At 35.0% G+C, this 22,292-nt stretch overlaps 3 protein-coding genes and 1 pseudogene across 6 annotated transcripts; all 4 read left to right on the forward strand.

The window, feature by feature from the left end:
- The first annotated feature begins 223 nt into the window (after nt 1-223).
- Nucleotides 224-1,863, forward strand: LOC115999584 (annotated as a pseudogene).
- LOC115998086 (pentatricopeptide repeat-containing protein At5g14770, mitochondrial) lies at nt 1,794-7,007 on the forward strand. 3 transcript variants are annotated; one of them, XM_031237556.1, is made up of 6 exons: nt 1,815-2,210; nt 2,387-5,136; nt 5,383-5,530; nt 5,629-5,706; nt 6,146-6,347; nt 6,470-7,007. In XM_031237556.1, the coding sequence occupies exons 1-2, from the start codon at nt 1,954-1,956 to the stop codon at nt 4,998-5,000; spliced, it is 2,871 nt and encodes a 956-aa protein (XP_031093416.1). In that variant the 5' UTR covers nt 1,815-1,953; the 3' UTR covers nt 5,001-5,136; nt 5,383-5,530; nt 5,629-5,706; nt 6,146-6,347; nt 6,470-7,007. The 3 variants fall into 3 exon arrangements, with proteins under 3 accessions (XP_031093414.1, XP_031093415.1, XP_031093416.1); XM_031237554.1 differs by having other exon boundaries at nt 1,794-5,136; XM_031237555.1 differs by having other exon boundaries at nt 1,794-5,136; nt 6,571-7,007.
- A 1,907-nt stretch (nt 7,008-8,914) lies between these two features.
- LOC115998656 lies at nt 8,915-12,806 on the forward strand. Of its 2 annotated transcripts, none has more exons than XM_031238280.1 (4): nt 8,915-9,426; nt 10,435-11,164; nt 11,658-11,730; nt 12,289-12,806. In XM_031238280.1, exons 1-4 carry the CDS (start codon nt 9,063-9,065, stop codon nt 12,403-12,405), a joined length of 1,284 nt encoding a protein of 427 aa, XP_031094140.1. In that variant the 5' UTR covers nt 8,915-9,062; the 3' UTR covers nt 12,406-12,806. The 2 variants fall into 2 exon arrangements, with proteins under 2 accessions (XP_031094140.1, XP_031094141.1); XM_031238281.1 differs by having other exon boundaries at nt 8,916-9,426; nt 12,292-12,806.
- A 6,427-nt stretch (nt 12,807-19,233) lies between these two features.
- LOC115997906 (peroxidase P7-like) lies at nt 19,234-20,978 on the forward strand. Its single transcript, XM_031237324.1, has 4 exons — nt 19,234-19,516; nt 19,672-19,863; nt 19,997-20,162; nt 20,322-20,978. Exons 1-4 carry the CDS (start codon nt 19,304-19,306, stop codon nt 20,711-20,713), a joined length of 963 nt encoding a protein of 320 aa, XP_031093184.1. The 5' UTR covers nt 19,234-19,303; the 3' UTR covers nt 20,714-20,978.
- Nucleotides 20,979-22,292: the final 1,314 nt, after the last annotated feature.

The raw sequence follows: 22,292 nt of genomic DNA on the forward strand, positions 1-22,292 counted from the left end.
GCAAAAATCAACAGAACAAATCCCATTTCTATCTACAATGTTAAATTGAGTGATCCAACATATATGGATGGACACCATAAAAGAGTTCTTTGACATGCTTGATTTCTGGACTCCAATTGAAACTGACCCCTCCCACTAGTTGAAATAGAATAATCAAATAAATGGTTAAACGTTAAGACCTTGTGGTCTAGTGGTACCCGATTGCACTCCCATTCGAAAGTAGATGGGTCATGAGATCGAGCTTCAGTTGGATAGGACCAATTGTATTTTTTTAAAAAAAGAGAAAATTGTCATTTTGGTCTACTGACTATTAGGGTCCTATTAATTTCAGTCCGCGACTTTCAAAAGTGTTAATTGCATACCCTGACTATTCAATTTCTGTCAATTTTGGACACTCCGGCCAAATTGACAGCCAATTTTGGCTGGAAAGTCTTAATTACTCCGTTAAGCCTTAATGTGAAGGGTAAAATGGTATTTTCCAGCGACAGTCTCAAACAAGAAACTCCGATCATCTCTCCCGCCCAAATACTCCTCCATTCGCCTTCTCGAAATCCCCTTCGATGGGACCGAGCACGGCCTCCCCTCGGACGCCGAGACCGCCGATATTCTCCCCTACGACGTCGGATTACACCTCCTCGAACTCTCCCCTTCCCTCGAGCCCGCCTCCAGAGCACTACTCTCCGATATAATTCGTGAACAGGGGGGGCTCGGGCCGCTCTGCGTCGTTGCAGATTTCTTTTTCGGGTGGACCGCCGCCGTGGCGCGTGAGTTCGGAGTCTTTCACGCGATTTTCAGCGGCGCCGGCGCGTTCGGTTTGGCTTGTTTCTACTCCATGTGGCTTAGTCTCCCTCACAGAGACTCCGACAAGGTGGAGTTCACGCTCCCTGATTTCCCCGAAGCCAGAGCTTTTCACGTCACTCAGTTATCTCCCAGCTTAGCCGTGGCAGACGGCGCCGACCGTTTCTCCGTTTTCCAGCGGAAATATCTTCCGACATGGGCGGATTCCAATGGGCTCTTGTTCAACACTATAGCAGAGCTGGAAAATAACGGGTTAGTGTATTTCCGGCGAAAATTAAACATCCCGGTTTGGGCGATCGGCCCAATATTACTCTCTGAAGATGATCGAGCTAGAATCAGGGCTGGCAAAGAATTTGGGATTTCCCCGGAATAATGCACAAAATGGCTGGACAAAAAGGCGGAAAGCTCTGTACTTTACATATCTTTTGGTTCACAGGGCACAATCTCAGCAACCCAAATGATGCAACTGGCAAAAGCCTTAGATTCCACCGACAGAAATTTCATATGGGTAATCAGGCCGCCGATGGGATTCGATCCCGCCGCTGGGATTCATATGGGGGTTTTACTTGGAGTGGAACACAGTTTTTGTGTGAGATTGTCGCTGGAAAATACCATTTTGCCCTTCACATTAAGGCTTAACGAAGTAATTAATACTTTCCGGCCAAAATTGGCCGTCAATTTGGCCGGAGTGTCCAAAATTGACAGAAATTGAATAGTCAGGGTATGCAATTAACACTTTTGAAAGTCGTGGACTGAAATTAATAGGAGCCTAATAGTCAGTAGACCAAAATGGCAATTTTCTCAAAAAAAATAATATCACAACTAAAGTCAACGTTGTGTTGAATAAATACTACTAGGTTTCATTCAAAACATAGAAATGTTGATTGAAGTGGGTTCCGGTTATTTAAGAAATGACCCGGCCCGAAAAAGGATTTGGGGGTAGCAATTTCAAAGCCCTCATGCAATTAGGCATTTCCGAGTTTTATCACAGCACATTTTCAAGCTTCAATGGGAACTCATCTTACAGAACTCTTCGCCCAGCCCCATTTCGCTGCAGTTAGATGACATTTATCAACAACTTTGTGGAATAACGAAGAATGATGATGATGATATCACAGCGGCGTTTTATCAAACACTTGATAAGCAAAAGAAGGAATGTTCCTTCACTCTCAGGACTGCAACAAGCAAGGCTCTGCTCTTCATCCTCGTATGCGCAACCTCCGATCGCAACGGAAAAGAGCCGTCTCTACGTTTCATTCTTCTGCACCCTCATCCACCTCTTCCTCCGCTGTCGTCGGTTCTCGAAGGCGAAGGCCGCATTATCCACGATGCGGAGTTGCAATTTGGTCCCCGACCTCCGTTCCTGGAACAGCCTCCTGCTTCATTTCAACGTTTCAGGGGCTGTTGATCAGGTGATGCTTCTGTACTTTGATATGCTCTCTTGTGGAGTTGTTCCAAATGTGTATACTCGAAACATAGTGATACATTCTCTCTGCAAAATAGGAAAAACTGAACAGGCTATCGAGTTGGTTAGGAACAATGAGAGTGATACTGTTAGTTATAATACTGTTATATGGGGCTTTTGCAGAAAGGGGCTTGTACAAGCAGGTTTCGGGTTGGTATGCGAGATGGTCAAGAAGGGTGTTGCCGTTGACAGTTTCACTTGTAATATACTGGTTAAGGGGTTCTGTGATATGAGTTTGCTGCCTAAAGCAAGATGGGTGATGGAAATGTTGTGCCATAATGGTGAGGCAATTTCTACAGATATTGTGGGGTTTAACACCATTATTCATGGCTATTTTAAGGCTTGTGAAGTGAGTGATGGTCTCGAGATTACAGAGAGTATGAGCCAGGTGGGTGTGTTACCTGATATTGTTACTTACAATATATTGATTAATGGATTCTGTGAAATGGGAGATTTTGATACTGCCAAGAGTCTTATGGATGAACACTTGGAGTCTTGTAAAAATGTTGATGTTTGTTATAATTTATCTCTTCTTCATGACAGATATGGTAGGGAGTATGATAATGGACAAACTACACAAAATATAGGTAGAATGTTGGTTTTGAAACCTAATCTCATTACATACACCACACTGATTAGTAAATACTGTAAACAGTCTGAGATTGAGAAAGCACTTTGTACATATGAAGAGATGACGAAGAATGGGTTCTTGCCTGATCTTGTTACTTATAATTCCCTCTTGCATGGCCTTTGCAAATGTGGCAGGATTCTTGAGGCCAAACAACTTTTTGAGGAGATGAAAAGTGTTGGTATGGATCCTAATCATGTTACCTACACTATTTTGATTGATTCTTTACTTAAACATGGGGATGCTTGCGCTGCTTCTGCCCTTCAATGCCAAATGGTGGTTTGTGGAATAAGCTTTGATAATGTGATATTGACCAGTTTGATGGACGGGCTGTTTAAAGATGGAAGAACTAGGGATGCTGAGAACATGTATCGGACTCTTCTAAAGTTTAAGATGGCTGCAAATCATATCACTTATACAGCATTAGTAGATGGGCGCAGCAAATCTGGAGATATGAAGAGTGTTGAGTTTCTATTGCAAGAAATGGAACAGAAAAATGTTGTGCCTAATGTTCTTACATTTTCTTCTGTAATTAATGGCTATGTCAAAATGGGAAGTCTTGATGCAGCCATTGGTTTCATGAAGAAGATGGTTTACAGTAATGTCATGCCTAACGTTTACACATATGGTATTCTGATTGATGGGTACTTTAAGGCTGGTAAACAAGACATATCTCTTGCCCTGTACGAGGAAATGAAATTGAGTGGCTTACTGGAAAATAATTTCATACTGGATGCCTTCATAAATAATTTTAAGAGGCAGGGAAAGATGGAAGAAGCAGAGGCCTTACTAGGAAACATGGTGTCTGCTGGAGTCAAACCTGATCATGTGAACTATACATCGTTGATGGATGGGCTCTTTAAATCAGGAAAGCATTCGGCTGCTCTTGAATTGGCCCAAGAGATGAAAGATAATGGTCTAGGGTTTGATACAGTTGCTTACAATGTAATACTGAATGGGCTATTAAGGATTGGGCAATATGAAGTTCACTCCATCTACAGTGAAATGAGGAGCTTTGGGTTAGTTCCTGACCTTCTGTCTTTCAACACCATGATCAATGCTTGCTGCAAGGAGGGTAAACTGGACAGTGCTTTCAGTATTTGGAATGAGATGAAGAGGTATGGACTAAAGCCTAATTCAGTTACCTGCTATATTATGCTGAAGGGACTTTGTGAAGTTGGTGAAGTTGGTAAAGTCACAGAGTTGTTGAATGATATGCATATTATGGGTCTTCAGCCTACCCAATCTATTTATAAAGTTTTGATTGGTTCTGCTTCAAAAAATAGAAAAGCTGAGTTGATTCTAGAAATGCATGAGCGACTTATTAGCATGGGGCTTAAGCTCAACCAGACAGTTTGCAACACACTCATAAATATCTTATGTGGGCTAGGGATGACTGCAAAGGCAACAGCACAACTGAAGAAAATGAGAGAGACAGGATTTTTGGCTGACACTATCACATATAATTCACTGATTCATGGATATTGTAAAAGCTCCTTTATTAATAAAGCTTTAGAAACATATTCCAAAATGCTGGTTGAAGGAGTTTCTCCTAATGTTACGACATACAATAATCTCTTTAGGGGTCTAACAGCTGCTGGAAGGTTTCAAGAGGTATCTGAATTACTTAATGAGATGAAGCTAAGGGGTCTTGTTCCTAATGCTAATACATATGATATTTTAGTCTCAGGCTACGGAAAGTTAGGAAATAAAAAGGAATCTATAATGCTTTACTGTGAAATGATAACCAAAGGCTTCGTTCCTCGTGTTAGTACTTATAATGTACTCATAAGTGATTTTGCCAAGGTGGGGAAGATGAAACAAGCTCAAGAACTTATGAATGAGATGGAAGGTAGGGGAGTAAAACCAAATGCTTCAACTTATGACATACTTATTTCTGGATGGTGCAAGCTATCAAAACAAGCACAGCATGATAGATCTTTAAGAGCATCTTGCCAAACTGAGACAAAGAGGTTACTTAATGAGATGAATGGCAAAGGTTTTACTCCATGTGAATCCACCCTTTGTTACATAAGTCCTGCTTTTACAAAACCAGGAAAGCAAGGCGAATGGTGGTTGAATAATTTTTACAAGGGAAAAGGAAGTTGACTGTTTAGGAAGTAAACAATCTGAACTCCAGGATAGATAATGTGTGAAGAACAGCAAGCATTTGAAATTAAAAGCAAAGGATCTGTGTAAGCAATGTGGCATGCCAAGTAGCAGGAATGTCGCTCCAACCAACTAGGTAGATAGTATTATGATCTTTTGACTGTTGATTAGAATATTTGAAAAAATCCTTGCAGTAAAATAGCTATGCCTTAAATTGCCATTTTCTTGCTTAACTTGTTTGTAGTGAACACATAGATCAATATTATTTGAAACAAATCAGTCTTAACTAGCCAGTGCTCCATGTATTGACTTTTCATTTTCAAGTTGCTCTCTGCCTGAGTGCTTGTTATTTCTTAAATGACTTATTGAGGCCCTTCTGCAGGAATATGTGAAAGTTATATCAGGAAATGCAATGCAGTCAAATTATGGATTTGATGGCCTGATAAATGCTTGTTGGAAATATAAGATGTTCCAAAAGGAGATGAAATCCATCCCACTGGTGGATTCCTTGTATCAGTTATTCATGAGAGGTATAATATTTTTCAGTGCAAAAGGACCTCTTTCCAAATATTTTAGGTGAAATAACAAGAGTAGTAATTTTTTTTTTTTTAATTTTTAATTTTTGTAGGGATGATGCTATCCTCAATTATGCCAAGCGCAGAAGCTTCATGGAGGACACCTTGTGAGCCATGAAAGGGCATAAGAGGTAGAGGCATCTTTACAGTTAATGTGGGAAAAGATTATTAATTCATTCAAGTGTTTAGCACTTACAACTATTATGCAACATGGCTTTAACTAGAATTGACATTTCACTAGATTAGAAATAATTCTAAATTTTATAGCACAGAATATTTGATAGGTGAACTGTCACTTATTCTACAACTTAAGGTGATTTTCTTAGTGTATTATCATAAGGGATTAAGTGGGTGCATTTAGCTTAGAATATTTAGGGAAGATTTTATGATTGTTCAAGTCTTCAGAGGGTAACATTAACCCATATGACTGGACAAACATGCCCTAGAAAACCACTGGAAAGTATTTTCTGTTCTAGATGTCTGTTTTTCTTGGGGATCAGAGCCCTGCCACAATCACATACTTCAAATAGTTCTAACCTTATAGAAATTGCTTTTTTTTTTTTTTGGCAGAGCGTAAGATTGATCTGGTGTCAATACCAGACTAAGCCGCCTTTCAAGATTTACACGGCAGAAAGGCTACAAGTCTTACCCTTTTTTATATGCCTCTTCGTACTGACATTTGAGTACATGCAAAGACCGTTTACAAGTATAAGACCAGTACAACTTGGAACTACCCTTACATGATGAGGTGAAACGCTGAAGCCAGTTTCAGGTAACCAACAAAATATTAATCCTTCGATTTTTTCAAAGCCACCAGCTTACAATATCTGTTACTGAAAAAGGAGAAAAATAAGAACAAATTCTTGGCTGTTAAACATTTAATTCTTTTGGCAGGGGAATTTGATTATTCATTACCTAGTGACAGCAGCTTGCCCCTTCATCCTTATTTTGCAACCACTAAATATCGTAGTTGCTGACATTGATTCCCTCATAAGGTGATTGCAGGAAGGTATAGCAGAGAAGGGGAAAAGCTTGTACCAAAACCCTAGTATGAAAAATTTTGGTCCATTTAGCTGACCCATCAGAAAATGCTGCAGTGAAGACAAGCCAAGTTCTATGTGAATTAGTTAATTCATCCACTGCTAATCTCCTATACTATTAGCATGTTAATAATTGATGCTCAAAGACTTCCCTAGAGTTGTTAGTTATGATTACTGTCTATTTAAGGTATGAGTTGAGTAATGCTAGATATCCCTCTTACTTTTTCCCTCCAATTCATCCCTCGTGATGTGCCATTAGTTAATTGGTTACTAATTTTATTTTTTAAATTAGTGGTGGGTTAGTCAATTCATTGCACCCAATGAGTGAAAACCACATCATGAGAAAAATCTAGGAGGGGAAATTCAGGAGGGGTAAAAAGTATTTTCCTTAAGTTATTGTGCTTCAAGCCTTCACACTCTTGTAAAAAAACCATTTTTTTTCTTTTAAATCAATATTAATATCCTTGCTTATATATGTAATGGAAGAAATTGGAATAGATTATGAAATATTGTTTGAAAACATCAAATAAGACTAAGGATATTTGCATGTACTTGAGAATGTCCCAAAATAAAAATACTGGAGTATGTTTATTAATTGGAAAAATTCTTTTAAAGTAATAAAAAATTAACAGAAAAAAAAAATTAGAGAAACGCAAACAAAAAGTGCTTTAAAATGTAAAATTTAAGAATTAAAGTATGGAATTAATTTGTTGAATGTTGGTACAAAGGTGATTGAATTTGAGTGGCATACTAGCATCCTTGCTAGATGAGGGCTAAATTATACCATAAACCATGATTCATAAATATTTTCACAAAAATTTAAGAAAAATTAAAAATATTGCAATGTGAATTAGTATACAGAAGTTTAGTTTTAGTAACTTGCAATACACTAAAAACAAATCTTCAAAAGATCAACATATCTACTAAATCTAAAAATGTAATAAGTGTGAATGAATGTTATACTTTTCATTTATGTCTTTTTTTTTCGTTACGTTTTTTAAATACATTGTGTTATAAAAGTTGTACTATACAATATTTTAGACAATCATATCATTATTGTTATTACTTCTGTTATCTTTTTCACTATTGTTACCATGTACATGCATTCAATATATATATACTTTTTCATCTTCTTCAATAATAATAATATATAACATTATATATTGGAGTTATATGTTAGTTATTTCCTAAAATATAAATATCAACTTTATAAAAATATTTTACATTATTATTATTTACAATAATTTAAATATCTAACATATAAATAAATCTAAAATTTTAATATAAAGTACTAATATTGGACATCTATTTATATATAAATAAATAAATAAATAAGAGTCAATATTTGTAATGCTATATAACGGGAATAAAAATTATGCTAGTGTAATAATGTGAATTGATAACTTGTATATTCTGATTTATTCCTTTTATAAAGATAAGGCATTTCCAAAACTTTTTCATTTATGTACAAAAATAAGTAATAGAATATTTTGTTAACTATCTTTTTTAATTACTCATTGCAAAATGATGAACATAATAATAATAATAATAATAATATTATTATTATTATTATTATTATTACTATTACTATTACTATTACTATTATTATTATTATACAATTAAATTACTGTACACAAAATGGAATTCATGTCCTTTTTTCTATTTTTTTTCATCGCTTTAGCACTCTAGTGAGAATGGATGCCCAAGAAAGAAATATGAACTAATTTGAGCCGTTCATCTGAAAAGATCAATGAATAAGACATAATTTTTTTTTTAAAATACGATGACATTTTTATAAATAACTAAAACTTTAAGTGCAAGTAACGTGCGTTAAAAGTGCAAATAATAGATGTAAATGTGCAAGCAAAATCACTTATAATTACAACTATTTACACTTAATAATGCAAGTAATTTACGTTTTTACATTGGTGCATTTAATAATGTCTTCCACATTAGTACACTTAATAATAATATTTAGTGCAACTAATAATAATAATGATGGGAGTGAGTTCGAGCCTCAGTGGAGGCAATTGTTGACTCTTTGTGCTTCAGTAGGTTGAAAAAGTAGCTATGGATAGATACTATATTGTAACCGAGTCAGTAGTACTAAAAAAAAATAATACGGAGTAATAATAATGTAATAACACGATCCAATTTTAAAATGCGGAATAGGTTAAGAGAGTAATAGGTTAACGGGCCCTGTGACAAATCCCAAATTGAAGTGAGCAGAGATCCGAAAGCCCAGCTAAGTAGCTAACGGCATTACAGACAAGTGGCAATCGCGAATCCTCTACCAGTTTCTCTTTCTTTTATGTCCCCAATTATTTTCCCGCCAGACGCTTTAGCTTCTTCAACAATCATCTTCAACTTCAACTGTCTCTCCACAGAGTTACTACTACACTACTATACACTCTCTCTCGCGCGCTAAATCACTAATTAGATCAACCATGGATGCTCGAAGGAATCCGAGTTCTCGGAGAAGTGATCCGGATGCTAGAGCCACGGAGACGGAGAGGCAGCCCTTCTTAGACCTCTCCAACTTCAATCTCACACCGATCGAGACTCTACGCAAGCTCTGCTGCTCCGCCCCCTCCTCGGCCGGGACCTCCTCCAACTTCCCCGGCGCCCTTCCGAAATCCCCAATTTTAGGCTCGAAATCCGATTCCAAATCTTCGCAACCCCGCAATGATAACTCAACTGATGCAAAATCCGACACTAGCGTCGGATCCTCCAGTTTCTTCCAAGCTGGAAACGCCAATAGATTTGGCATCTCTACCACGGTTCGCGTTCATCCTTCTCCTACGTCTACAGGTACCTCTTTGTACGCACTGTGTCTGTGTGTGTGTGTGTGTTTTTTTTTTTTTTTGGTTTGGGTCAATTTAGGTTGAGTTGAGCATTTGAAGGCGTTGTTATCATATTATTTATGGAACTGAGACGTTTATATGCAAAGCAAAATAGTATGCAAATGTGATTGGAATGAGCACATCTCTATCTCTGCTTGCTGGTGATTGATTGTCAGGAAGCTACCTTTTATGTTCAGTTTGAGATCGTTGTTCTCGTATTACTTATTGAACTGAGACGTATGTATGCAAAATAAAATAGTGTATGAAAATGTGATGGGAATGTGCACATCTCTATTTACCCTTGCTGGTGATTGATTGTCAGGGAGCTACCTTTTATGTTCAATTTGAAACCGTTGTTCTCATATTATTTATTGAACTGAGACATTTATATGCAAAACAAAATAGTGTATGTAAATGTGATGGGAATGAGCACATCTCTAATTCTATTTGTTGGTGATTGATTGTCAGGGAGCTACCTTTTATGCTCAATTTGAAATCGGTTGCTTATATCAGTTTATCTGTTTATGTTTAAGCCTTGTATATCTTTATTTTTTTCATTTTGATTTTAGGATATGCAAGTGCAAATGGATGTATGTGATTTTGGGTCAGCTTCTCAGCTTTGTTCTGGATACAAAATACTTTGTACTGAATGTTAGTCTTAATTGATTAATGCATCTTGGAAGCAAAGTAATGTGCAGGAATCAAATCCAATTTGTGTTTCTATTCTATCACATTCATCACTTAACTTTGATTTTCCCCTCCATTGTTCACAAAAGGTGGTTCTGGATTCTGAAGGGCATTGTTATTTTTATAGCGGTAAAAATGATGCCATTGGCATTTGAGTTCCCAAAACTTTTTTGTTTTTAATATTGCATTCATGATCTTTTAATTGACCTATGATGTTTTTATTTGTCTCATTTATGAGGCAAGATTGCTTTTGCATTAGAGTAATGAGTACCTTTTTTTTTTTTTAAAGCTCCTGGAAATGGTGAACTTGCAGCTCATGGTCAAAGAGCTACCACCAGAAAGTCTAATAGGGAAACAAAAGCTACAGTTCTTCCCTGTAGTTCTACTCTTCTTGAAAATAAAAAGGGGAAAGGAGAGGTTGTTGCCAAGCCTGTTACTTGCTTGCCTCCCAGGAGTAACAAGGAGAAGGAAAATGTTACTAGCAAGCCTCTCAATTGCCCGCATCCTGAGAATAAGAAGGATGAGAGTGAACAGGTTGACAAACTCGCTAGGAGCTTGCTCTCAGATGGTAACAAGGGTAAAGGGAAAGGGATTGTTGACACTGTTAGTCTTTTGCCTGCAAAGAATAAGAAAGATAGAGGGAAGGAAAGTTTTGAGTCTCTAAGTTCTTCACCTCCCAAGTATAACAAGGATACAGGGAATTCAATTTCGAGTATTAGCAGTTCTTGTGAGGATAAGAATAAAGGGAATGATAATGTGGAGCAAATTCATCAACTGTCAACTGAGAAAAAGAAAAATAAGGGGAAGGAAAGTTTTGAGTCTCTCAGTTCCCCACCACTGAAGAGTAGGGATAGAGGAAACATAATTGTGAACATTGGCAGTTCTTGTGAGAAAACAATGGGTAAAGAGATATCTGATGCTTCCTTGAAAAGTCCGCCTCCACAGAAGACAAGGGGGAAAAGAAAAGCTGATACATTTGTTTTTAGTTGCCCTCCTTTGCCAAAGACAAGGAATTCTAGGTCTGTCATGCTCTCTCTACATCCTATTTATTTTCTTATTAGAACTTAAACGAAACTACACCATGCCTGAAATTATGTGTGGTTTGTGTTTTTGTTACAACACTCTCTTTGATAGAATTTGTACATAAATTATAGTTTTTAAGTATTAATTTTTCACCCAATTAGACTTTTTACATGTAATTTCAATAGCTTGATCGATGTTTTATATTATACAGCTTAAGCATGTGTTCTTAGTTGCAAATAGTTTTTCTCTTTCTTCCAACCCAAAACACAAGGCTTTTATGCATCTTCCAAAGTTGTGGAAGAAAGATGCTGGCAGTCTGACATTTGCTTTGAGATTAATTGTTTCTAGGCCTTTAAACAATTAAACCAATGGACTTGACAATCAATGAGTGGGAATTGGTCACTCAAAGAAGAACATTTAAAAAAATAAAAATTCTGAACTTTCCATCATTCCAATACTGATGCCCTCTATGATAACTTTCGTGAATAGGAACAAATGCAATGAAGTTGGTGATGTTGAGTTGCCAGGATCAAAGACTGTTCCAAATGCAAAGCAGACCAAGGTTTGCAAATAATCCTCCCTTTTGGTGAACATGATAAAGTTGATTCCTGTTTGTTTTTATATATTAGTAATTGGTGGTTTACTGTGCTTTTTTTAATAGGTAATTGTTGGTTAATGGTGCTCTGGAATTTTAGCATTTTTTTTTTACCATATTTGCTCTGAATAATTATTAATCTTTTTGGAGTAATGTTGCCTAAAATTAACTACACACCTCTTGTACATTTACTAAGATTCTAAATGGTCTTTGTTCATGTCCAGCAGAGATTATTGAGTTGGTATGTTTTGGCTATATATTGTAGGAAATCTTGTTTTGTTTTTACTTGCATTTTAATCCAAGATGTTTACTGTTAGAGAATGTATCAACCCATCTAAAAAGGCTAAACTGTAAATTACTTGCATCTGTGTGCATTCCTTTTGGAGTGGCCTAACAGATGAAGCATAAAATAAAAATGAAAGCGAAGTGTATGCCGCGTGCCATATGTTATATGAAGCCATGAGCTAACAACCAAACTTGTTATGTTATATGAAGCAGTGTGCTAACAACAGAACTTATTTGCAGAAGAGGAGGCGTTCAGAGGACAAGTATAGGATGCCAAAAGAATTTGTAGAGGAGCAGAAGGCTTATTTTAAAGAGATTGATGATTTCGAACTGCTAGAGGAGGAAGCATCAGACTGATGGTTTGGATTAGAACAGAAGGGTATAATGGTAGGCAAGACGCAGGTGCAATCTAACCCGTTAACATGTCCTGTATAGTTATGACCGGGTATTTTCTAAACCAGGCTGATGCTTTCAATACTCTAGAAAATTATCAAAGTTGATGGTAACACTTGTATAAAGTTGCCGTGTAATAGTGCTAGGCCTCAAAGGCATAAGTCCCACTTGAGTGCTTTTTCTGCAGAAGAAAAGTAGCCTTAAACTTCCTTGTCTAAGTTGGTTGGTAAATAATAATAAAGCATTTGTGTAAAAATTCACAATTCGAAGATTGGGAAAATTTGTTTTCTTCGTTTGGCAGCAAGTGAAGGGTGAAAAGCCTGAAAGCTCAATAGTCAATACATCATGGTCTGCCTTTATCCAAAGCATTAGGAAAATTTCTATCTTCTTTAATCTCTGTTTTCTTTGTGATTTAACAGGTATATTGGATCACTGGATGTGGAAATTTTTACTGGATGGCTGTAAATATTATATTATTATATGATAAATATTTGGTTAAAAACTTTGGAATGTTGAAATGCAGTATTAATGGATGAGTTAATACACAATATAGTTCTCGACTATAATGATTTTACTCGATTTAGTCCTAAGTGACTTTTTGTGCTTAATTTAGTTCTCAACTTTGATGATTTTACTCAAGTACTAGACGGTGTCGTTTGGTGAAGATAGAAGGACGTAATTGGGGCTTCCGGAGGGTTTCGATTTGGAGTTGTTCGAATCTGTTGATGCATATGTGAAAATGCAGGGTATGGACACCGACGGGGTGGATACGTACCCAAACCAGGGCACTGATTCGGAAGCTCAGGCCGACGACTCATTAATCTTTCTAGAAAGAAATATGCATTTTTTTTTTTTGTTTTTGTTTACTCCATTTTCTATTCACCACTACCAATACTACATTTTGATATACAATAATTGATTTTCATTTTTATTGTTCAGTTTCCGATGCTACCAATACTACATTTTGATATACAAATGATTTTCATGTTTATTGTTCAATTTTTAACGTGGTCCAGAGTAACAAGGTTAATAACGGGAAGAAGAAGGCAATCTCGCTATTAAAAAAAAAAAATTATCATGTTAACCCTTTTTATAACAGTCCACAGACGGAATTACTAACAAATGATTAAATTGTGTAAAACCATTAAAGTCAAGGACTAAATTAAGCACAAAAAGTCACTTATGACTAAATTGAGTAAAACTACTGTAGTCGAGGACTATATTAGGTATTAACTCATTAATGGATATAAGTTTTGGTCTTGTGGAGTTGACAGACTACACGGCAAGGCGATAGGACTTTGGATAACTAAAATTTACTCACGTGAATTGTTTATGTCACTGATTACTTAAGAAAAATAGATGAGATTCATTCAAAACAAGGTAGGCAGGCAGTGTCAAATTTGGAACGCTTGTCAAACCCAGAATAATCTTATTATGAAAGCATCATACTTTTACTTCAATTATTACTATATTAATATTAATATTAAAGTTTTGTTCTTCGTAAGAGTGGCCAAGGATTTTATTATTTAGGAATCTACTAATTATTTTTCATGAAAAAAAAAAGTTTATATTTAAGAATCTAAATTTGAGTCTTGGAGACTAGTGGAAAAATAAATCATGAAATATATTTTAATTGGATGATATGTTTTCAAATGTTTATATATTAGTGACCACAACAAAATTATATTTGAACTATGTATCTTGTAATTGCGTAAATTTATTTAACATGTGGCTATTAGTAAAACAAAAGTTATGAATTTATTTAGATCGGTTAACCAGTTGGGTTGTGCTCAAAGTTATATATCTAAATTCATGAATCTTATTGAGGGATGCTTACCCAGGAGTTGTACTTGGGGACTATATATTCAAATTCATGTATCTTAATGAGGGATGTTTGCCCGATTAAGTTTACAAGCAGATAAAAACAAATCAAACAAGATTTTCCAAAGAGATAATAATGGCATGAAATGACCATTGCATTGAAATTTCTACGTTGCTCACCAACCTCTAGAAAATTTTGTCGCCCCAATTTTTGATCTGAAGTGAATTTGAAGACCATGTCAATAGTTGGAACTACTGAATTACCCGTTATATATTTCTTTATTCTCTTTTGGTCAATGCTTTCCTTCTTCACCAATACGTACTGTTTGGTATTCTGCTGTGACTTAGGATAACAAGTTTTTGACATTTTAAACATGGGTAGCACTTGTGTGAGACTGTCTCACGGTCGGTCTCAATCCGTGAACAGGGCAGATTTTTGACATTATTAATCAAAGATTCGACGAATCTCACGGATTGATACTCGTAAGGCAGTCTCACAGTTTTGCTTTTAAACATATATGATTAAACTAACAATGATTGAGAACAGAATGAGTCAATTTAGAAAGCTCTCTTAACGCTTTTATAAAAATATAAACTATAAGTTTAATATAAAATTAGTTGTAATTATTGGTACATCAAAACTCACAAATGATATTTCAATATAATCTACTTGGTTGACGAGAGAGATCTATAGGTTGCAAACACTATATAATGATTTGCACTGAATAAATTTCACTCTTGTGTAATAATATGCAAACCACATAAGAGAGATAAACCACATTAGGAGAAACCGTTTCTTATATCTTCCTAGTTATAATGGAGTACCATCCAACTGTACTGTCCTCATTGAATGCACCATTTGATGTTCTAACTACATAGTGTAATCAATTATTTCCTTTTAATTTGTTGAGTTTTCAACTTCAATCACGCATCTGATCTGAAAGCTCGGACATTTTCTAATATTATTAGGACTTCGGAATTCTAGAAAAAAAAATATAAATTATGTGTGAATTTAGCTATGAAATCTCCACAAGAGAATATACAACCTTGCTATTTTGTGAATATTATTGAAAATGTTTAGTTAAGATTTTTGTAATCGTTCCATTCTTATGTAATAATATGAATAAAAATCAACCAGCAAGATAGCTTTTCAGCTATATACTTGAGTAATGGGACATTCCTCTTAAGTACTAATTCTCTAAATGCAAGTAAAATGTGTAATTAGCAATTAAACATTAGTTAAGATTGTCGTTGACAATACAAGTAATGTACGGAGTAATATATTAATTACTTTGTCCGCAGAAAACGCTGCCGTGAATGCTGACTTTATCATATAAAAAGCATTATGTTTAGGTGATGAACCTTTTGACTATTGCTTCCACCAGGCCACATATCCTTCAATTCTTTTGTTAAATGGAATTCGCTTTGGCCGGTAAATGGCTGTTGGCTGATTGGGTTGGCTGTTTGGGTTAGAAGGTATGATTTGTTGATAATATTAGCTGATTCTAGAAAGTTGTTTGATAAATTAGCTGTTAGCTGATAGCTTTTTGGTATAATTTCTTTCCTCAAAAAGCTAATTGAAAAGACTGCTTTGAGTAGCCTTTTGAATTTTAACATTTTGAAGTTACAAAAAGCTTATTAACCAAACAACTAATAGTGGTCAAATAAGTCAAAATTGGCTGATAGGCAGGGCCTTTGTATTTTCTTCTCCCAATTTTCTAATTTAGGTTGTATGTTAATGCTTATTATTAATTAGATTTCATGAAGTAATCAAAGAAATATTAAGAAACAATATATACATACTTAGCCTTAAACTTAATATTTGTATTAAGTCGCTAATGATTTGTGATTCATAATGAAAAGAGACTGATACCCATTACATAAGATCTCAACCATGTACAACTTTACTTTCTTAATAGGAGCAACATGTGTCGAAAGAGGTTGGTTTTCTATATCAAAATGTAGTACGGGGTAACATTTTGGGATTGATGAAGAATTTATTAGGGGGTCAAGTTTTTTCCCAAATTGATGCTAGATCCGGTAGCCGGCCTTTAGGAAATTTTTTGAAGGTGATAATAAGTAATTCTAGTGTTTTGTTTATTCCGATGTTAGGTCTTTCATAACCAACGTCGGATAAATAACAACATAGAAATAGTGGACGAAAAAAAATAAGAATGTCCTTTTTTGAAAAATAAATTTAAAATTATCATTATTCATAAAATTAATAAGCTTCAAAATCACGGGATCGGAGAGTAGTTAAAAAGAATATTGGAACCTTCTAATGTGAATGTAAATTCAAGGAATATATTCTGCTGTAACTATGAAAGCTGGCAAGAATGTTCAAAATCAGATAAGATTGTTGAAGTAATTAACTTAGCTTATAGGATTTAGGGTGTAACCCCAAAGTCAGAAAAATGGTACAAGTAAAATGACATGTTAACTACATAAAGCCATAAAGCTTGCAAGACTTTGAAATTTTAGCTTTTGCACAATAATTAGGTGTAGTAGTACTGTATTTGAAAGATTAATTATTTCTTTAATTTAATTATTCCTTGCAGTTCCCACGGTTTTCATGCAGATAATATATGAATGGAAATCTAAGTTGAGTTGATCATGTAGTTGACTCGATAATTATAAGAATTCAAATTTAATTTCGAGTTAGAGTTGCCTATTGGCTTTCTAAGATTTAAGCCAGTAAGCTATAAATAGTGGTCTTTGCTGATTAGGATTACAATGTGAACTTCACAAAAAATGCACTTCTGAGTAGTGCTATGGTTGAGTGTTTTCCGGTAAATCAAAGATAATTTATTAATTAATTAAAAATGTTCCTTAAGAAACCAGCAACGTTTTTTGTTGTTTTGTAATTTATTAATGTAGACAAAACACTATTTGATCACTAGCACTTGAGTAACTAAGTTGACATTGTAATTTCTTATTTAATTAAAATGTTTCAAGATTTTAACTCAAATTTCGAAAAGAAAAAAAAATTATTTTCCTTTTTGAATTCATCACCTATTGTTATTTTGTTAATCATGGTAATAAAATTATTTATATTCATGAATTTATTATTAATTTGGCATGCCTCTAACTTGAAGATATACATATAGGGTCTTCTTGTATGGTTTCCCCCCTCCATTTTGCTTAGAAAAATAAAGAGTTCTATTACTCCGTAATAATCAAATACATATATACAAACTACAAAGCAACAACAATTGAATAACTCAGTCATAAATATATCAAAAATGGACTCGGTACGATTAATTCGGAGGAAATCAGACCCAACCAGCTGCGAGACTCCGAAACCGAGCCCGACGCTCTCCACATGGGCTGAGCCCAGCGCTCAGTCGGGTGCTTGGTCTTTGGCCAGTGCGGCGCGGGGCTCAGTCCGTTATAGTTGTAACCTCCCGCCCCTTTCTCGCAGGACGGTTAGGAGTTGATTAGTACAAGTCTTTGTTTAGTTGTCTCGTTAAGACATCATTTCTTTCTCTTGTATTAATAGCTTTACACAACTCATTAATACAAACTTTGTCTCCGTGAATAACAATTTATTATCTTTTCCATTCCATTACCTTTGTCTTTTACTCTTATTATTTATCATTTGATTATTGAATTATTTGAGTCGGATCACCCCGATCAATATAATCCATTACTCATAAGTGAATATTCATATTAAAATGTAAATTCAGTAAAGGGATCTTAATAAATATTAAATGTTGTGTAAACTAAGGAGTGTAGTTTCAGTATGAGTAAGAAAGTAGTTATGAACAAATACTACATTGTAACAAAGTTAATACTAAAAAATAGTAGTTTCGTTGTAAACTTGGACCATAAGAATTTTTTATTTTTTTAAAAAAATTTAAAATATTACGGAGTATTATTTTGCAAAAAAAAAAAAGAAAAGCATTCAACTCGTTCAAATCATTAGTCAATCATCTGGCTACATTTGTATTTTTCTTTTCTCACCATAATAATGTAGGAAAACCCCCATCTAGCTAGTAGTCACTTTCTCCTTTAATGACACTCAAATCTATACCAAATCCATTGATAGAAATATTACTGTGTACACTTCTATTACCATAGATGAACAAGTTGATTGTAACAATATAATATTTCTAAACAAATTAACAATCTTGAAAAGGGAACCCTTATAAAGAATAGGGAAAAAGTTGGTTTGGTAATTAAACAGCTCTAAATTTGACTTTCTATAAGAAATGCATATTGGTCTTTTATATTTGATCGAGTTGGTAAACTATTCATAGGGGGTGATTGAGTAGGTAGCTTAGCATGATTCTCGTTATACAAAGTTATAAGTTAGATTCTTGTTAACAATTAATTAACCTCTCGGTTGAGCCTATCACACTGCATTTTTTTAGTGTAATTTGCATGTATTATACATGAGTTGATTGCGAGTTTCTCCTAGTAGTGCAGGATTTTACTCCATGCACACCATCAAGCTAGTAGTGATTGACTGGTTGTGAGTTTCTCTCCTTGTACATAATCTATGTTAGTTACCTCTATGTTCCTTTGTTGTGGTTACAAAACAGGTTTTATCCCGAAGGTGATGGCCAAACACAAGACGTGACAAATGTTAGATGAAAATTTCCCATCCATCATATCAATAAGACAATCATAGTGTAATGGCAATCAGTTTGGCAACCACTGTTCAGAGTCTCGATTTGGCATAATAATCAAACAAATTAAACCATACTACGCGTCTATCCTCAACTTCACAACATAAACCGTCCACCAACACACAACAATTGTCGTCGTAATTTAATGTTGCTTAGACCGTTTCTTTTCAACGTAGAAAATAAACCAAATCATCAATTCAACCCCATGCAATAATAATATATCCACAGGCCAGGTCGTCTCTGGGTTAGGTAACCTGCCTACTGCCTAGTACCTAGCCAAGCAAATCCCCAGAGACCCCTCCCACTTCTCCTCCTATATATACCCGTGTCCAACACACTTATCTTCACCCCACTCCTACCATACAACATCGTATAGTAGCTTATAAGGTTGTCAAAGAAAGTAAGGTTCAATGGCGGTTTCTGTTAAGGCTATGAGTGGTGTTTTGTTGTGTGTTTTGGTGCTTGTTGGGGGGTGTTCTGCTCAGCTTTCGCCTGGGTTTTACACGAAATCATGCCCAAAGCTTTTCCAGACAGTCAACTCTGTTGTGCGGTCTGCAATCCAGAAAGAGGCTCGCATGGGCGCCTCTCTCCTTCGCCTCTTCTTCCATGATTGCTTTGTCAATGTAATTTCTTCTTTTTCTACTAGTTCAAACTAAGAAAGCCAATAAATAAACTGTTCATAGTGATGAGACACTACAATTTGACTAACTTGGTCAGGATTATTCTTATTATAAAAACAAAAAAAATTACTACTTATATATATATATGGATGTTGCAGGGGTGTGATGGATCAATTCTCTTGGACGATACATCCTCTTTCACTGGGGAGAAAAGGGCGGCTCCCAACTTCCAGTCTGCTCGTGGGTTTGAGGTCATTGACCAAATCAAGTCTGCTGTCGAGAAAGTTTGTCCCGGAGTTGTGTCATGCGCCGACATTTTAGCAATTGCTTCTCGTGACTCTACTGTTACAGTAAGTTTATAACAATAAATTAGTTGTAGTCTATATGTATAGACTAGCTAGTACCATACATGAATGTTTAATACAATTTATTTTAGAAGGCCGGGGTAATCGAGTCTAATTATGTTCGTAATCATATATGCAGCTTGGAGGGCCTAGTTGGAATGTGAAACTTGGGAGAAGAGATGCTAGGACTGCAAGCCAAGCTGCAGCCAACAACAGCATTCCTCCTCCCACTTCTAACCTCAATCGTCTCATTTCCAGCTTCAGTGCTGTCGGCCTCTCGACCAACGACATGGTTGTTTTGTCAGGTCCGGATAATACCTAACTCACCTAACACAAATACATAAAACGCAACATAATTACTATATTCAGTCAAACGATCAATCATAAATCATACTTTTACTTTAAAGTCAAATTCTTCGACCCCCGAATTAATAAAGAATCTACTAATACAACTTCATTTTCAGGCTCACACACAATTGGACAGGCCCGGTGCACAAACTTCAGGGCAAGAATATACAACGAGTCAAACATAGACTCATCCTTTGCCCAATCCAGGAAGGGCAACTGTCCTAGAGCAAGTGGGTCCGGGGACAACAACTTGGCCCCACTCGACCTCCAAACCCCAATAAAGTTTGACAACAACTACTACGTCAACCTCGTCAACAAAAAGGGTCTTCTCCACTCCGACCAGCAGCTCTTCAATGGCGTCTCAACAGACTCAACTGTGAGAGGATACAGCACAAACCCAGCAAAATTCAAATCAGATTTCGCAGCCGCCATGATCAAGATGGGTGATATCAAACCCCTCACTGGGAACAATGGAGAGATCAGGAAGAACTGCAGGAGAAGGAACTAATTAAATAATTAATATATACATACCAAAATCGGATCAATCCGGCCTATTATAATTACTATAATTGTCTGTAATGGAGATTTCTGCAGCTTTAGTTTGATTTTCTTGTGTTATGTTAAGACCTTTTGAGGTGCATTATTGGAAGTGTTGACACAGCAAGGTCAGAGGATAATTTTTCTTGAATTAAAGTGTTAAGTGTGTGATAGTTAATGGTGTGTAGGTTTTCTCTATATAAAAATCCTTAATAAAAGTCCCCATATTTCTTCAATTTTAGTGTGAGTATTGTTTATACTGAGTACAACTATGTATGTTATTTAAATTGTATTGAGTATTATTAGTATTTGTGACTATCGTGTATCGTACAATATCATATATTAATAAATAAGTACGAAATATTTACTAATTTACTTAACAATCTTGATTCAGATAAAGGAATGTCAATGTCAAGTTGACCGATATTCAATATATGTTAAATTATGTAATGAATAAGAGCATGTAGAAACATTGAGTACTGACAGAGGATGAGAGGACCAAGTTATTTGACCAATCATAGCATATTCAAAACCACATTGTTTTTACTTTTTACTGTTTTAGGTAGCACAGTTAACAACATTCACACTTTTATATCGTATAGTATAATTATGATGCACATGCATTGTAATATTTATGTATGTTAATTTATTTTTTATGAACATATAGAAAGAATATTATAAACTTACTCTATAGTGAATTGAAATAGATATGTACTTAAATTATAGTGTTTATATACCTTAAGATTTAAATTTATGAACATATAAAACAAATATTATGAATATAGTATACCATGAATATTATTATTAAACATAATATATGACTTAATATAAAACGAAGACATTATGAATTAAGGTCCACGATATACTTTCAGCACATTAGATATCACCACATCCAGTCATTATTTCATAGACCATGGTCCACATATTTGCATGACCATAAATAAAAATTACATTTTTAATGTACTAAAAGTACATTATTTGTATACATAAAATACATTATTTGAAAGTTCATAATTTTTTATATATTATCAAATAATGTACTTTTAGTATATTCAAAATGTAAATCGAATTCTTGGTCCCCGCAATAATTTGTCCACTAAATCAAAAAATGTCCAAATTGTAGAAATATCACCCCTTTCAGGCCCAATAATGTGTGAAATGGGCTCAGCACTTAGAGGCCCATGATCCAGCCCAATTTGAGCTGTGTCATGATATTAATCATTATTCTATTGATCATGAGCCCAATTTGTTAAATTGAATTAGCTTTGTAATTTTTAAAATTTTTTTTTTCAGAAATTAGCTTTGTATTTTCTTCTCCCAATTTTCTATTTTAGGTTGCATTTTAATGTTTATAATTCATTAGGATTCATGAAATAATCAAGGAAAGTATAAAGAAATAATGTATACTTAGCCTTAAAGTTATTTAAGCTGCTAATGATTTATGATTCATAAAAGTCGATATCCTTTAAATAAGATCCTAACAATATATACAACTTTACTTTCATAATAAGAGAAACATGTGTTAAAAGAGTCTTTTTTTTTTTTTTTTT

Source organism: Ipomoea triloba, chromosome 12 (assembly GCF_003576645.1).
Source record: "Ipomoea triloba cultivar NCNSP0323 chromosome 12, ASM357664v1".
In the NCBI taxonomy this organism is placed as follows: domain Eukaryota; kingdom Viridiplantae; phylum Streptophyta; class Magnoliopsida; order Solanales; family Convolvulaceae; genus Ipomoea; species Ipomoea triloba.